Genomic DNA, 17,331 nt, shown 5'->3' with positions numbered 1-17,331 from the left:
CATATTACTAGCTAGCTTGCACTCATATTTCATCTTCTCCCCCCCCCCCCCCCCATTGTTTTTTTAGTTGTCCTCGGATTGCTTTTAAAGGTTTCCCAATCCTCTGGCTTCCAACTAATCCTCGCCACATTGTACGCTATTTCCTTTGCTTTTATTGTATCCTTGATTTCCCTCATCAGTCATGGATGCTTTGTCTTCCACTTAGCAAGTTTCCTCCTCCTTGGGATGAATTTCTGTTGTGCTTCCCAAATAACCCCTAAACATTCCTGCCATTGCTGTTCAACTGTCTTCCCTGCAAAGCTCCTTTTCCAATCACCTCTGGCCAGCTCCTCCCTCATGTCTTTGTAGTTACCTTTATTCAATTGTAATACCGTTACATCTGATTGCAGCTTTTCCCTCTCAAACTGCAGGGTAAATTCAATCATATTGTGGTCACTGCTCCCTCAGGATTCCTTCACATTAAGTTCCCTAATCAAGTCTGCCTCATTACACATCACTAAATATAGAATTGCTGGTTCCCATGTGGGCTCTACCACAGGCTGCTCCAAAAAAACATCTTGTAGACATTCCACAAATTCCTTTTCTTGGGATCCGCTACCAACCTGACTTTCCTAATCCACCTGCATATTGAAGTCCCCCATGATTATTGTAATATTGCCTTTCTTATATGCCTTTTTTATCTCCTGAATTATTTTCTGCCCCACATCCTGACTACTGTTAGCTCCCATCAGGGTCTTTTTTCCTTTGCAATTCCTCAACTCTACCCTCACAGGTTCTTCACCTACTGACCCTATATCGCTTCTTACTATCGATTTAAGCTAATTTCTTACTAACAATGCAACCCCGCCCCTTCTGCCTGTCCTTTCAATAGGACACATATCCTTGGATATTTAGATCCCAGCCCCGATTCCCTTGCAGCCATGTCTCTGTGATGCCCACGACATTGTATTCGCCAATTTCAATGTGGGCAACAGGGTCATTTACCTTGTTTCGTATGCGGCAGACATTTCGGTCACGGACCCTCAGTCCTGCGTTGACTATCCCCCTTCTCAAAGTTGTCCCCTTATCTATAGTGCCTGAAGTTAGATTCCTGCTGGTCTCGATACTCTGTTCTGTTCTGGCTAATGGTAAAATTCTTGGTAATGTGGATGAGCAGAGGGATCTCGGTGTCCATGTACATAGATCCCTGAAAGTTGCCACCCAGGTTGATAGGGTTGTGAAGAAGGCCTATGGTGTGTTGGCCTTTATTGGTAGAGGGATTGAGTTCCGGAGCTATGAGGTCATGTTGCAGCTGTACAAAACTCTAGTACGGCCGCATTTGGAGTATTGCGTACAGTTCTGGTCTCCTCATTATAGGAAGGACGTGGAAGCTTTGGAACGGGTGCAGAGGAGATTTACCAGGATGTTGCCTGGTATGGAGGGAAAATCTTATGAGGAAAGGCTGATGGACTTGAGGTTGTTTTCGTTAGAGAGAAGAAGGTTAAGAGGTGACTTAATAGAGGCATACAAAATGATCAGAGGGTTAGATAGGGTGGACAGCGAGAGCCTTCTCCCGCGGATGGAGGTGGCTAGCACGAGGGGACATAGCCTTAAATTGAGGAGTAATAGATATAGGACAGAGGTCAGAGGTGGGTTTTTTACGCAAAGAGTGGTGAGGCCGTGGAATGCCCTACCTGCAACAGTAGTGAACACGCCAACATTGAGGGCATTTAAAAGTTTATTGGATAAGCATATGGATAATAAGGGCATAGTGTAGGTTAGATGGCCTTTAGATTTTTTCCATGTCGGTGCAACATCGAGGGCCGAAGGGCCTGTACTGCGCTGTATCGTTCTATGTTCTATTACGTATTCTGGAAACTTTACTACCCTCTTCTGAGCCCTCAGCACTTTAACTCGTTTAAAGTCCTCACCATTAACCTGTATTCTCACCTTCTCCTTTAATTTTGATTTTCTAATTTTCCATACAACTGAATGCTCGTCCCCACGATTTAGTCTGAATGTCTTATCAATTACATTGTTAAGGTGTGTTATTGTTGATTACACTGTGTAGAGAAGCAAGTGACGGGTATTTAAACACATATAAGTGATAGTTGACACACTGGGTGTGGGTGAGGAGTGTTCACACTGGACAAAGTCAATGAACTCTCTCAGCAAGGGGAGGGTCTATTTAACAAGCTTAGTTTTGACTTCATCAACTGGCTTGAATCCTGTTAAACATAAATGTGACTTTTTCTGTGCATCTCTCATGGGGTGGTTACAGAGCAACGCCGACAAACCTGAGAGGTGGGCACTTCCTTGTCTTAAGGGATTAAGGGTTATGGTGTTCGGGCCGGAAAGTGGAGCTGAGTCCACAAAAGATCAGCCATGATCTCATTGAATGGCGGAGCAGGCTCGAGGGGCCAGATGGCCTACTCCTGCTCCTAGTTCTTATGTTCTTGGCCGCCTAATGTTATGCTGCACGGTCATCATCAAAAGCAGAAGGGTGGAAAAAGAGAAAGCTGGACGGTTTATTTCACAGAATTTACAGTGCAGGAGGAGGCCATTTGGCCCATCGAGTCTGAACTGGCCCTTACAAAGAGCACCCCACTCAAACCCACGTATCTACCCTATCGCCGTAACCCCCACTTAACCTTTTTGGACACTAAGGGCAATTTATTGATGCACTATCAATTACGAGACGAGAGTAGAGAGTAATCGAGGCTTTATTACGCAGAGATGTGGAGCCTCCCACAGCTGCTGCTGAAATGGCTGCAGCTCGGTGAGCACACACATTTATACTTCGCCTACAGGGCGGAGCCAGCAGGCAGGGATCTACCCCCGTACCTGGAGTACAGGGGCCTTACCGTAATACCCTCGTATGCAGTGTACTCAATACAACAGTGGTGACTACCATATTCACCCCCTGTAACAAAAGAGTCCAGCGGGGATGGTGGAAATTATTTACATACAAGTTGTTTTTAATTTTAAGAAAGAGGTTACAAATTTAGACGGTCGGGCGCCTTGTTATTGTTGCAAGCGACAAAGTTGTGGTGTTGATTCAGGTGTTGGTTCGGTCATCGGGGACTCCGGGAGCGTGTCGACCTCATCTTCATTCCCGGGTGGGACCAAGGGGAGGACGGATCGTCCTGGAGCGGGGGGCTGTGGTGGGGTGCGCCGGGGGGGAGGGAGGGTGGCGCCGGGACAGAGGGTGTGGGGAGACCCAGCTGGTGCCAGGTCGTCGGGGTACGCTACAAAGGCGTACTGCGGGTTCGCGTGCCGTAGCTGTACCCTCTCAACCAACGGGTCCGCCTTGTGGAGCCGCACGTGCTTGCGGAGGAGAACGGGTCCTGGAGCTGCCAGCCATGTTGGGAGCGAAACCCTAGAGGTGGACTTCCTGGGAAGGCAAAGAGACGTTCATGGGGGGTTTCGTTAGTCGCAGTGGACAGGAGCGACCGAATGGAGTGAAGGGCGTCGGGGCGGACCTCCTGCCAGCGGGAGATTTCTGGACCGTAGGGCCAGCTGGACGGCCTTCCAGACCATCCCATTCTCCCACTCCACCCGCCTGTTTCCCCGGGGGTTGTAGCTGGTCGTCCTGCTCGAGGCGATGCCCCTGTTGAGCAAGTACTGGCGCAGCTCATCGCTCATAAATGAGGATCCCTGGTCGCTGTGGACGTAGGCGGGGAAGCCGAACAGAGCGAAGATGGTGTTGAGGGCTTTGATGATGGTGGCAGACGTCATGTCGGGGCATGGGATGGCGAAGGGGAATCTCAAGTACTCGTCGAGCACATTGAGAAAATACGTGTTGCCGTCGGTGGAGGGGAGGGGCCCTTTGAAGTCCACGGTGAGGCATTCAAAGGGGTGGGAGGCCTTCACCAGGCGTGCACGGTCTGGCCGGTAGAAGTGCGGTTTACAGTCCGCGCAGACCTGGCAGTCTCTGGCGAGACCCCTGACTTCCTTGATAGAATAGGGCAGATTGCGGGCCTTTATGAAGTGATAAAAGTGGGTGACAGAGATCGTCGTGCAGGGTGCGGAGTCGGTCCACTTGCGCATGCGATCGAGGTCTGGCCGTAGAACTCCGTTCTGGACAACATAGCCGAGGATGGCTAATCGGTCCATGCTGAACATGCACTTCGCCTTGTTGTAGGTTAGGTTGAGGAGTTTGGCGGTGTGGAGCAATTTGGAAAGGTTAGCGTCGTGGTCCTGCTGGTAGTGGCCGCAGATGGTGACATTATCCAGGTACGGGAAAGTGGCCCGCAGTCCGTACCGGTCAACCATTCGGTCTATCTCCCGTTGGAAGACCGAGACGCCGAAGGGAACTCGAAGGAAATGGTAAAGGCGGCCGTCCACTTCAAATGCGGTGTACTGGTGGTCCACTTTGCGAATGGAGAGCTGGTGGTAGGCAGATTTCAGGTCCATTGTCGAGAAGACCCGGTACTGTGCAATCTGATTGACCATATCAGATACGCGTTGAGCTGCGTGTACCGATTGATGGTCTGACTGTAGTCAATGACCATCCTGTTTTTCTCCCCAGTTTTCACCACTATCACTTGGGCTTTCCAGGGGCTGTTGCTGGCCTCGATAATATCTTCCTACAGCAGCCGCTGGACCTCAGACCTTTTTTATATAATTTTTATTGGAATTTTTTACAGAAAATATAAAACATAACGACAAACAATGAAATGCAACAAAATAACCCATAATAACTGTGACACCCCCAGACCGTATCGCCGCATGTATCACATCCCCCCACCCCCCCAACCCTAATGAACAACAAAAGAACTTTAAAAATATTAAAATTAAATAAACAAACATAGTCATTGTCGGCCCCCCCCTTTTCCCTTCCCTTTTCCCTCCCCGGGTTGCTGCTGCTGCTGTCCCCGTACCCTATCGTTGAGCCAGAAAGTCGAGAAAAGGCTGCCACCGCCTAAAGAACCCTTGCACCGACCCTCTCAGGGCAAATTTGACCTTCTCTAGCTTAATGAAACCCGCCATGTCATTGATCCAGGTCTCCACGCTTGGGGGCCTCGCATCCTTCCATTGTAGCAAGATCCTTCGCCGGGCTACTAGGGACGCAAAGGCCAGCACACCGGCCTCTTTCGCCTCCTGCACTCCCGGCTCCACCCCAACCCCAAAAATCGCGAGTCCCCATCCTGGCTTGACCCTGGATCCCACCACCCTCGACACCGTCCTCGCCACCCCCTTCCAGAACTCCTCCAGTGCCGGGCATGCCCAGAACATATGGGCATGGTTCGCTGGACTCCCCGAGCACCTGACACACCTGTCCTCACCCCCAAAGAACCTACTCATCCTCGTCCCAGTCATGTGGGTCCGGTGCAGCACCTTGAATTGGATGAGGCTAAGCCGCGCACACGAGGAGGAAGAATTAACCCTCTCCAGGGCATCAGCCCATGTCCCGTCTTCGATCTGTTCCCCCAGTTCCCCCTCCCACTTCGTTTTCAGCTCCTCTACTGACGCCTCCTCCGCCTCCTGCATAACCTTGTAGATATCAGATATCTTCCCCTCTCCGACCCAGACCCCCGAAAGCACCCTGTCGCTCACCCCCCTTGCGGGAAGCGAAGGGAATCCCTCCACCTGCCGCCTAGCAAATGCCTTTACCTGCAGATACCTGAACATGTTCCCCGGGGGGAGCCCAAATTTCTCCTCCAACTCCCCAGGCTCTGGACCTCAGACCTGATGAATACCCTGTCCTGGGCAGTGTATCGTCTGCTCCTGGTGGCAACAGGTTTGCAATCCGGGGTGAGGTTCGCAAAGAGGGAAGGTGGGTCAACCTTAAGGGTCGTGAGGCCGCATACAGTAAGGGGTGGTAAGGGCCCGCCAAATTTCAGGGTTAGGCTCTGGAGGTTGCACTGGAGGTCCAGGCCGAGTAGCAAGGCAGCGTAGAGGTTGGGGAGGACATAGAGCCGGAAGCCACTGAACTCTACGCCGTGGATGGTGAGGGAGGCTGTGCAGTACCCCCGGATCGCCACGGAGGCCAGGGAGATTCTCTGGTTGGTGGGGTGGACCGTGAGGGAGCAGCGCCTTACCGTATCGGGGTGGATGAAGCCCTCAGTGCTCCCGGAGTCCAGAAGGCAGGAAACCTTGTGCCCGTCGACACTCACTGTCGTCGATGCGGTCGCGAGGTTGTGCGGTCATGTCTGGTTGATCCGTCACGGACGCCAGACGCGGCTGGTCGGCGGCGGTTGCAGGCGATGAGCGCCCCGATGAGGTGTCCGTCGGGGAGGGATCCTGAGGGGGGGGGAAGATGGCGGTGCCCATGGGCCGCACGAGGTCTGAGGCGAGGAAGATGGCGGTGCCCGTGAATCGCACATGGGGGGTGCTGGGGAAACAGCGGCGACCGAGCGGGCCTGACACACAGCAGCAAAATGTCCTTTCTTACCGCAGGCCTTGCAGAGCGCGCTCCGTGCCAGGCAGAGTTGTCGGGGGGTGTTTTGACTGTTCGCAGAAGTAGCACTTGGGTCCCCCGGGGTTGTGTGGCTGCCACACGGCGTAGGCCTGGGGTAGGTCGCTGGTAGCTTGCAGGTAGGATGTTCGCTGGCAGGTCCACGATGTCCAGGAGGGGTGGGCCGCACGGTCGGGGGCATACGCCTGTATATTGCGTGAGGTGACTGTGAGCGAGAGCGCTAGTTTCTTGGTCACCGCGATGTCGAGGGTAGCCCCTTCTGAGAGTTGTTGACGGATGTAGGTCGACCCTATGCCTGTAACAAACGCGTCCCTAAGTAGCAGGTCAGAATGTTCAGCGGCCAAAACGACCTGGCAATCGCAGTCTCTCACTAGGAGTTGCAGGGCACGCCAGAAATCTTCGAGACTCACTGGGGAGTTGATGCCGCGTGGAGAGGAAGTGCCTGGCGTAGATTTTGTTGGTCTGCTGAGCGTAGTTCTCCTTCAACAGTGCCATGGGCTCAGCGTATGTCGGCACGTCCCGGATGAGGGGGAAGATGTCTGAGCTCAGCCGCGTGTAAAGGATCTTGAGCTTCAGTGCCTCTGAGGGTGGTTCTGTCGCAGATCCGATGTATGCCTTGAAGCAAGCTAGCCAATGTGTGAAGGCCGACTTGGCATTGTCTGCTTGAGGGTGCAGCTGCAGGCGATCAGGCTTGATGCGGAGATCCATTGTTTTAAAATCTCTGCGTAAAAATTGATGCACTATCAATTACGGCGAGATGAGAGTAGAGAGTAATCGAGGCTTTTTTATGCAGAGATGTGGAGCCTCCCGCAGCTGTTGCCGAAATGGCTGCTGTTCGGAGAGCCCACACATTTATACTCTGCCCTCTATCCCCGTACCTGTAGTAGAGGGGCCTTACCGTAATACCCTTGTATGCAGTATACACAATACAACAGTGGTGACTACCACAAGTTTTGACTTCACCAACCGGCTTGAATCCTGTTAAACGTAAATGTGACTTTTTCTGTGATGCTCATGTGCATCTCTCATGGGGTGGTTCCAGAGCAACACCGACAAACCTGAGAGGTGGGCACTTCCTTGTCTACCTAATGTCATGCTGCAGTCATCAACAAAAGCAGAAGGGTGGAAAAAGAGAAAGCTGGACGGGATATTTCATAGCTCATAGAATTTACAGTGCAGGAGGAGGCCATTTGGTCCATCCAGTCTGAACTGGCCCTTACAAAGAGCACCCCACTCAAGCCCACGTATCTACCCTATCCCAGTAACCCCCACTTAACTCTTTTGGACACCAAGGGCAATTTAGTATGGTTAATCCACCTAACTTGCACATCTTTGGACTGTGGGAAGAAACCGGAGCAAACCCACGCAGACACGGGGAGGACGTGCAGACTCCGCACAGACAGTGACCCAGCCGGGAATGAACCTGGGACCCTGGAGCTGTGAAGCAACTGTGCTAACCACTGTGCAGCCGTGCTGCCCCACGGGATTGTTCTTCCCGTTCGCGGCAGCGTGGTTCTCCGGTTCCGCTGCACTGAATGGGAGATTTGGCTGAGCGCCAAATTCGCCGTCCTCGTCAGCAGCGGTGACGGGACGAACCCGCCAGCGGAGCATCCCGGCCACTATAAACAAACTTCACGATTCTTCCTGAGACCTCTCAAATTGTTGGATCCCCCCCCCCCCCCCCCCCCCCCCCCACATCCATTAGAAGCTATCAAAGGACGAAAATAATAAAATTCCTGGTTTTGTAAAATGTGCGTGTGGGTTTTCATGTATTAACACAACTGAATACGAATTGGAATTGGACCTTTTAAGATGTTCAGAGTGCTCTGAAATTCAAGTGCTCGGTGCCAGGTTATTTTTAGCTTGTCCACTGTGATGCTGAGAGAAACATCAATATTACATTTCTTCTGGTGATCAAAACAAAATTGCCTCCATTACTGCAACATACTGATCTGAAACTTACTATTTCTTTCTCTTTTCATGATTTTTGTACCGTACATCCTTTGCCCTCCTTCCCCTCCCCCACATTGTATTGATATTGTTTTTAGATTATTTATATCTAACATTTTAATACATGAAAGATGTAAAAATACCAGGAGCTGGATTTCACGGGCCATCTGCAGGTGATGGGTGGACCTGTGAATTGGGGAGATGCGGCATCGGTGTCACATGTGCCACCAGCCTACACACACCCATCTGCACCAATGCTATACAGGTGATAGGGGGGAAGGCGTCACCTACCCTTGGTCTAACTGAGGCCCTCAAGTGGGCAACTAATGACCGCCACTACTCTTATATAACTGACAGTGGAAGAGACCTGTGCTCAATGTGTAGCCTGGCAGGTTTACCCCCATGGGCTGCAGGTCAGTGTATGGAAGGGGTTGGGAAACTGGCGGGGGTGGGGGTGGGTGATTCATTCCCAGGCTCCGTGACAATCTGTGGCCCACAGTTTATAGAATCCCCATGCCCCTCTCCCACCGACCCTCCCTGTCCATCATGCCCCCCAACCCACCTCGCTGAAGCCTGCCCCCAACGAGATCTCGGATTTACCCGAATGCTCGTGTCTATCGCTGAATGCCCCCTAGCCTACCTGCAGTCCCAGTAGTGTCCACTGCTCTTGCTTGGCACCACCAGAGTTGCTGGACTCTGATTGCTCTATGGCAGGGCTTTTCAAAGTGCTGATGCCACTCATGGCGGGTGTCAGAAGGGTCGTGGAGCTCACAGCCGGTAACAATTCCGTATTCCACCGGAAGAAGTTGTTCCCCTGTAAGAACAAGACTTTAACAAGCCAATGACTCAACAGGGAGCTCGGTGGTAACACCACTGAAGGGTGTGAGTGTGCCGCGGGCGCCTGACAAGCTCCAAACGTTTCTCTCAGCGACTGCCCGGCTCCAACTATGGCTGCTGTTCGAAAGCTGCGTTCAAAATCTGTTCTCTTCCCAACAGCCTCTATCCCCTCCCTCAGATAGCATACCAACAACCCCTAGGTGATAGCATTTTTGCTGTAAGCACAAAGAAATCTTTGATTGAAATCCACGTAGAAAGATCTTTGATTTCCTTGTCCATGCAACTGCACTTAGTATCAAATTCAACGGACAGCCAGTGGACCCTTCTTGGTTCTTCACTCAATCAGCGGTCACAGGTTTGCCTGACAGTGAGGAAATTATCCCATCATTGGCAGTTTTAGTAAACACGCTTCACTTGCAACACATTGGAATAAAGCAACATTCCCAAAGCATGCTGCCTTTTGGACGCTTTGGATGAGCTTCGTTCCACGTAATTGGGCAGTCTTCTGAATAGCAATTCCGAGTGGGCCATGTACACTGGTCATGCCCGTGAGGGGACGGCGCAAGCTCTGTGCACAAGTTCCCCCCCCGTATTGATGATGGGAAATGATGGGAGCTGGTGGTTAGCATTGGACAGAATGTTATCGACAAGCAGGAGTGTGGAGCTGTTGTCGCAGCTGCTTTGTGAAAAATCGGAACTTTGTAAAACCTAGACTGGTCTGGGGAAACTCGCTGCTGACCCGAATCTTTGATTTTGAAAAGGTGAATGTTGAGGTTCATTCAGTTAGGTTCCACTAGTGAACCCACTTGACAGCCGCATGCAAAACCCAACAGTTGTTAAGAAGGCTTATAGGATCCTCGGGTTTATAATGGAGGCAAGGAAGTGATGCTACACCTCGACAACTCATTGGTCAGACCGCATTTAGAGTATTGTGTTCTGTTCTGGGCACCTTAAGGAAGGATGTTAAAGCCCTGGAGAGAGAGCAGAGATTTACTAGAATGATATCAGGAATGAGGGATTTTAGATACAAGGAAAGATTGGAGAAGTTCTCCTTGGAGCAGAGAAGATTAAGAGGCAACCTTATTGAGGGGTTCAAAATGATGAACAATTTTGACAGAGTAAAGGAGGATATTCTGTTTCCACTATTTGGTACGTCAGTGACTAGGGGGGGGGGGGTCACAATTTCAAGATGGTCAACGAGAGAGCGAGGAGTGAATGAGGAGGAACGTCTTTACTCAGAGTTGTTGGGGTTTGGAATGCGCTGCCTGGGGGAGTGGTGGAGGGGGATTCCATAGGAGGTTTCAAAAGAGAGCTGGATATATATTTGAAAGTGTTGAATTTAGAGGGCTACGGAGATAGGGCTGGGGAATGGAACTAGCTAGGTTGCTCTTTTGGGAGCCGGTGCAGACACAATGGGCTGAATGGCCTCCTTCTGTGCTGTAAATAACAAAAAAAAAACCCCATCCTTCCCCCAACATCTGCAATCAAACCCTTTCACAGCCTCCCTTTGCTCACCATTAAGTCTCACTTCACAAGTGAGAAGGCACTTGCCAAGCAGCAATCAAAATGGACAAGAGGAGAAAGCGAGGTGTAAACAAACAACTTAAATGGCTTGCAAATTAAACAGAGGCTTAACAATTCAATTTTGTGTGACACATCCATGTGCGCACACCTGTGCAACTAGAAAACTTTACTCTTCTGTGGTGGTATGGATATGAGCACTGCCATTGGTGCAGAGCACTGGCTTCCCATTGGCTCTGGCTGGTCATGTGCCTCTCGTCCGATTGGTTGGGACTAGTCATGTGACTGCTCTCCAATTGGTCGAGAGGCAAGTAGGCCCCACCTCCGAGGCAGGGTATATGTACCCAGAGTTCCCGGCGGCTGGCCATTCTCTGTAGTCGACCACCGGGCTAACAACTAGCAGATTAAAGCCACTATTCGGATCCTAAATGTGTCTCGAGTCGAATTGATGGTACATCATCTTCCTAGCAACACTACATGGTGCACCCTCGCGAATTGCTCCCGGAATATTCCACTGAATCTGATTAAATTCAAAGCAGGAATGGAAGCATTTAAATTGCCACTTCTTCATCTGTGACTATACAGAGAATAAAATCTACTGGATATGTCGGTTTTTTTCGGGTTGAATCTGATGTAGAGATCACTTTTGTTTCTTTTCAAGCTGGTGTCACAAATATGCATTATGATTTGATGGCTTTCCCTGTGTTTCAGGAAAAATGAATGGTATAAACATGGCACCTGTGGAACATGTGCTGACAGCATGTCCTGCCCAGACAAGTACTTCAGCCTTGCGCTTGAGCTACGGACAAAATTCTCCATCGATAAGTAAGTTGTGCAGTTAATGCATCAAGAGAAAGCCCAGAACAGCAAGTTTTAAAACTCTAAGTGGACTCATCCAAAATACTTGTCTATTTACAACTATACCATAGAATCTCTACTGTGTAGAAGGCCATTCAGCACATTGCGCCTGCACCAAGCCTCCAAAAGAGCACTCTACCTACACCCACTCCCCGTCCTTACTCGCACATCTTTGGACACAAAGGGGTAATTCTAGCCTGGCCAATCCACCTAACGAACCTGCACATCGTTGGATACTAAGGGACAATTTAGCATGGCCAATCCACCTAATCTGCACATCTTTGGACACTAAGGGGCAATTTAGCATGGGGGGGATCAAGGCAGCCCTTGGGTTGGTTGGTGGGCCCGTGTCGCCCGCCGCACTCAATGTGGTGGAGGAATCGGGCCTGGATGGCGACTGCCCGAAGGCTGTCAGCTGCCCAGTGTCGGGAGCGCAGGGTGCACGAGACGCTCTGTAGCGGGGTGCGGGTCCCACTCGTGCCTGACACTGTGTCGCCCCTCACTCCCTCTGGGGGACTCCCGGAATCTGGCACATCACAATTGAAGGTTCTTTTGTTTTTCTGCCTCTGTAGATAGTTCCGGCAGTGTCCTATTGGGCCCCCCTCCCCTCCACCAGCACTCCCAACTCCCTCCCTCACCACCCTCCTTTCCCCTCTCTCCCCACCACCCCCTTTCCTCTCACTACTGTTGGTACAGTGGCGAGGGTATCAGGTCTCTCCAGCGCAATGTTTAGTGCGTGTACCATTTGTTTTTTGCAGAAACGTGTTGTGAACTGTGTTAATAATCAGAGTAATCGCTCACTATGTCTATCTGTGTGTGTCAAGTTGGCCCAGTTGGTACCATTTTCGCTTCTGAATCACAAAGTACTGAATTGATGCCCACTGCTGGATCAACATGCAGCTACTTCATGCAGCTAACCAATAATCTCCCTTTAAATGCAGAAATGGTCCAATGTTATACTAGTGTGGTGCTCAGGTCTTTCAATTCCATAGCTGTTAAGACTGCACTATGGGGAAAGCTCTGAGTAAAGATGTCATGCCTGGTTGGAAGGGTCTCAAGGCAATTAATAATTCCTGTTATCCTTATCCCATGCTATGTGAGCAGGTGCGCAATGGGATACATTGCCTGACACAATAGTTCGCCCCTGCTCGGGGTATGCACCAGCACTTTAAAGGATAAATACCACTTTATTGACCCGAGGTGATATTTTGATTAGACTGATCACTGTGAAACTAAACAAGTATCCAATTATGAGATAAGTGCTGTTCTGAAATGTCCCATTTGTTACGCACAGCGACAAGATTAAACAAGCCAATTTGTCAGTCCCATTTTAATTTACAATTGCATCAACTTAATATTTTCACTTTTTTTCAGGTCCTTGGCTGCTGCTGGGATCAAACCTTCATGTAATTACAGTTACACGGTAAGATCAAATATCTATCCCAAAAGCATTCAGGGATTTGAATATTTATATTTGCACTTGTCTCTCCATAACTGCACTACTTTGATATGGAAAGCAGCACAGGGTGGGGAGGGGTGGGCATTGTGTGCTTTATCTCTGTGCTGGGTCTTTCAAAGTGCTATCCAACTAATCCCACCTCCTTGCTCTTTCCCCAAAGGCTTGCCGCTTTCTCTCTTTTCAGGTATATCAATTTATTTCTCAAATGTAACAGTTAATGTGCTTCCACTGCCCCTCAGGCCCAGATCATCAGAGCTCACTGCGCATTTTTAAAATAGGTATCCCCTGTATTTCTGGTAATTTATCTTAAATACAAACTTGGGTTACCAACACTCCTTCCAATGTAATCCATTTTTCTCACATCACCTCACCTTTGCTGCACACTCCACTACCTCTAAGAACATTTGCTTTATTTGTGCATTGACCAGACGTAAATACAAAAGACTGAAACTGTCATGCCCTGTTTAGCAGATAGACCTACGTTATAGATCTCATTGTGCAGTTATAGTGATTAAAGGATCAAAGTAGCATTCATGCTATATATAGCATTTGAGGCAAATTTTACAAGGCTATGCATCCAGCAGGGTGCTGTCAGTGGTGAAGGCTGTTAATAGAAACAGGGCTATAACATTACAGCTCCAATATTGTGACCTGTGCTGAATTGACAGCAGTGCTCCTCGTTGAAAGTGGCAGCTCACAAATTATCCCCATAGTGATATTTATGAATTTGCATTGTACTCTGGGCTAGAATCACAGAATAGCACAGCACAAGATGGGTTGATCCGGCCCACTGAGTCTGCGCCAGCTCTTTTGAAGACCAATTCGGTCAGGACATTCCCCTCGCCCCCATTCTTTCAACATATCGCTGCAATCTTTCTCTTTTGAGCATTTATCCAATTCCTCTTTTACTTCTTTCATCATTCATCTTAAATCTGTGCCCGCTGGTTTGTCAACATTTCAGACACTGGAATCATATTTTCCCTTCACTTACGCTGTGTCTTGCTTTTGAGCACCTCTGTCAAATCCTCTCTCAAATCTTCTCTGCTCGAAAGGAGAGCACACCCAGTTTCTCCAGTTGATCAACACAGCTCTCATCTCCCGTCCCTGGAGCTGTTGGCATTAACTTCATAGGCTGGCCGAGAAACCATATTCTCAAAAGGTCTGAAGTCGTTGATATCCGAAATAATCTATCCCAAGTCAAACTGGATAAAATGGGCAAGTTGCACTATTTAGAAATTTACCCATTGTTCCAGAAATATAGCCGCGTATATGTTCCTCGCTGCGTGGGAAGCAGCAGAAACGTACTCAGCCCAACGACCACCCACCAAGATCCAGCAAGTTGAGATCGACTGTTGGACCTGTCCCCCCAGGGATGAGTGGAGGTGAAAGTCTGTGGCAGCATAGACCAATGGAACATGCCTATTCCTCCTGGACACAGAGGAAATTATTTTTTTAAAGTCCTAAAAAAATGTTGTTTTTCTTCGTATTCATTCGTTCATGGGATGTAGACATAGTTGGCTGGGCCAAAATGTATTGTCCATCCCTAATTGCCCTGGAGAAGGTGGTGGTGAGCCACTTTCTTGAGCCGTTGCATCCAGGAGGTGCAGGTACACCCACTGAGCTGTTAGGGAGGGAGTTCTAGGATTTTGACACCAGCTACCTTGAAGGTACTGCCGATATCTTTCCAATCAGGATGGTGTGTGGCTTGGAGGGGAACTTGCAGGTGCAACCACCATATCCTTCCAGCTGATAGAGATCGCCGGTTTGGTAATTGCTGTCGAAGAGCTGCAGTGCAACTTATAGATAGTACACATGGCTGCCACTGTGTGCTGGAGGGAGTGAATGTTGAAGGTAGTAGATGGCGCGCCAATCAAGCGGGCTCCTTTGTCCTGGATTGCGTCTGCTTCTGCAGTGTTGTTGGAGCTCACCCAGGAAAATGGTTTTTCCATTACACTCCTGACTTATAAGCACTGAATTCCTACAGTGCAGAATGAGGCCACTCGGCTACTGAGTCTGCACAGACCCTCTGAAAAAGCACCCGAACTCCATCCCTCCATCCCATCCCCATAACCTGACCAAACTTGCACATCTTTGGACTGTGGGAGGAAACGGGAGCACCCAGAGGAAACCCACGCAGACATAAGTGCAAACTCCACACAGTCAACCGAGGCCGGAATTGAGCCCAGGTCCTTGGCGTGGTTGACAAGCTTTAGGATGTGAGGATGTGAATTACTCACCACAGAATTCCCAGCCTCTGATCTACTCTTGTAGTCACAGTACTTATATGACAAGGCTGGTCCAGTTCAATTTCTGACAAATAGTAACCTCCAGAATGTCGACAGTAGGAGATTCAGTGATGATAATGTGATTGAATGTCAAGGGGAGATGGTTAGGATCTCCCTTGTCGAAGATGGTCATTGCCTGGCACTTGTGTGGCGCAAATGTTACTTGCCACTTATCAGTCCATGCCTAAATGTTACCCAGGTTTTGCTTTTCGAATCCTGATCCTCTTCCTCACTATGTTGGCTTATTGAGAAATTCACAATGGCTTCCCAGTCAGGGCAGCAAATTAAAATTGGATTGGATTGGATTTGTTTGTCACGTGTACTGAGGTACAGTGAAAAGTATTTTTCTGCAAGCAGCACAACAGATCATTAAGTACATGGGAAGAAAAGGGAATAAAATAAAATACATAATAGGGCAACACAAGATATACAATGTAACTACATAAGCACCGGTTTCGGATGAAGCATACAGGGTGCAGTGTTAATGAGGTCAGTCAATACGAGGGTCATTTAGGAGTCTGGTAACAGTGGGGTAGAAGCTGTTTTTGAGTCTGTTCGTGCGTGTTCTCAGACTTCTGTATCTCCTGCCCGATGGACGAAGTTGGAAGAGTGAGTAAGCCAGGTGGGAGGGGTCTTTGATTATGCTGCCCGCTTTCCCCAGGCACCGGGAGGTGTCAATGGATGGGAGGCAGGTTTGTGTGATGGACTGGGCGGTATTCACGACTATTCTTGACTGAGCAGTTGCCATACCAGGCTGTGATGCAGCCAAATAGGATGCTTTCTATGGTCATCTGTAAAAGTTTGTGAGTGTTCATGTGAACATGCCGAATTTCCTTAGTCTCCTGAGGAAGTATAGGCACTGTTGTGCTTTCTTGGTGGTAGCGTCGACGTGGGTGGACTAGGACAGATTTTTGGAGATGTGCACCCCCTAGGAATTTGAAACTGCTAACCATCTCCATCTCGGCCCCGTTGATGCTGACGGGGTGTGTACAGTACTTTGCTTCCTGAAGTCAATGACCAGCTCTTTCGTTTTGCTGGCATTGAGGGAGAGATTGTTGTTGCTACACTACTCCACTAGGTTCTCCATCTCCCTCCTGTATTCTGACTCGTCGTTATTCGAGATCCAGCCCACTATGGTCGTATCGTCAACAAACTTGTAGATGGAGTTGGAACCAAATTTTGCCACGCAGCCGTGTGTGTACAGGGAGTAGAGTAGGGGGCTAAGTATGCAGCCTTGCGGGGCCCCGGTATTGAGGACTATTGTGGAGGAGGTGTTGTTGTCCATTCTTACTGATTGTGGTCTGTTGGTCAGAAAATAGAGGATCCAGTTGCAGAGTGGAGAGCCAAGTCCTAGGTTTTGGAGCTTTGACATGAGCTTTGCTGGGATTATGGTATTGAAGGCAGAGCTGTAGACAATAAATAGGAGTCTGTTGTAGGAGTCCTTGTTGTCGAGATGCTGTAGGGGTGACTGTAGGGCCAGGGAAATGGCGTCTGCTGTGGACCGGTTGCGACGGTATGCGAATTGCAGTGGATCAAGGTGTTCTGGGAGTATGGAGGTGATGCGCTTCATTATCAACCTCTCCAAGCACTTCATTACGACTGAAGTCAGGCCACCGGACGGTAGTCATTAAGGCACGTTGCCTGGTTCTTCTTTGGTACCGGTATAATGGTGGTCTTCTTGAAGCAGGTGGGGACCTTGGAGTGGAGTAGGGACCGGTTAAAGATGTCCGCGAATACCTCTGCCAGCTGGTCCGCGCAGGCTCTGAGTGCACGAACAGGGATCCCGTCCGGGCCCTTCGCCTTCCGAGGGTTCACTTTCAGGAAGGCCGATCTGACCACGGAAGCTGACAGTGGCAGTGGGTATGGATGAGTTATGGGCTGCTGGGGCACTCGACTGCGGATTTTTGGTTACCTGCTCGAACCGAGCATAGAATGCATTGAGTTCATCGGGAAGGGGTGCGCTGTGCCGGAGAAATGGCTCGGCTTTGCTTTGTAGTCCGTTATGTTGTTTAGTCCTTGGC

At 49.6% G+C, this 17,331-nt stretch overlaps 1 protein-coding gene and 1 long non-coding RNA gene across 5 annotated transcripts in view; one reads left to right on the top strand and one right to left on the bottom strand.

Moving 5' to 3' along the window:
• LOC119957922 overlaps window positions 1-17,331 on the bottom strand; it is a 96,950-nt gene that overhangs the window by 64,081 nt on the left and 15,538 nt on the right. The window lies entirely within an intron of this gene.
• rnaset2l (ribonuclease T2, like) overlaps window positions 1-17,331 on the top strand; it is a 54,147-nt gene that overhangs the window by 26,876 nt on the left and 9,940 nt on the right. For all 4 annotated transcript variants that reach the window (XM_038786120.1, XM_038786118.1, XM_038786119.1 and 1 more), the window contains 2 exons: window positions 11,420-11,533; window positions 12,941-12,989. In XM_038786120.1, coding sequence (XP_038642048.1) covers window positions 11,420-11,533; window positions 12,941-12,989 — 163 coding nt within the window. The remainder of the gene's footprint in view (window positions 1-11,419; window positions 11,534-12,940; window positions 12,990-17,331) is intronic.

Source organism: Scyliorhinus canicula, chromosome 27 (genome assembly GCF_902713615.1).
Source record: "Scyliorhinus canicula chromosome 27, sScyCan1.1, whole genome shotgun sequence".
NCBI classification, from domain to species: Eukaryota; Metazoa; Chordata; class Chondrichthyes; order Carcharhiniformes; family Scyliorhinidae; genus Scyliorhinus; species Scyliorhinus canicula.
This window is presented reverse-complemented; position numbering and strand designations above follow the sequence as displayed.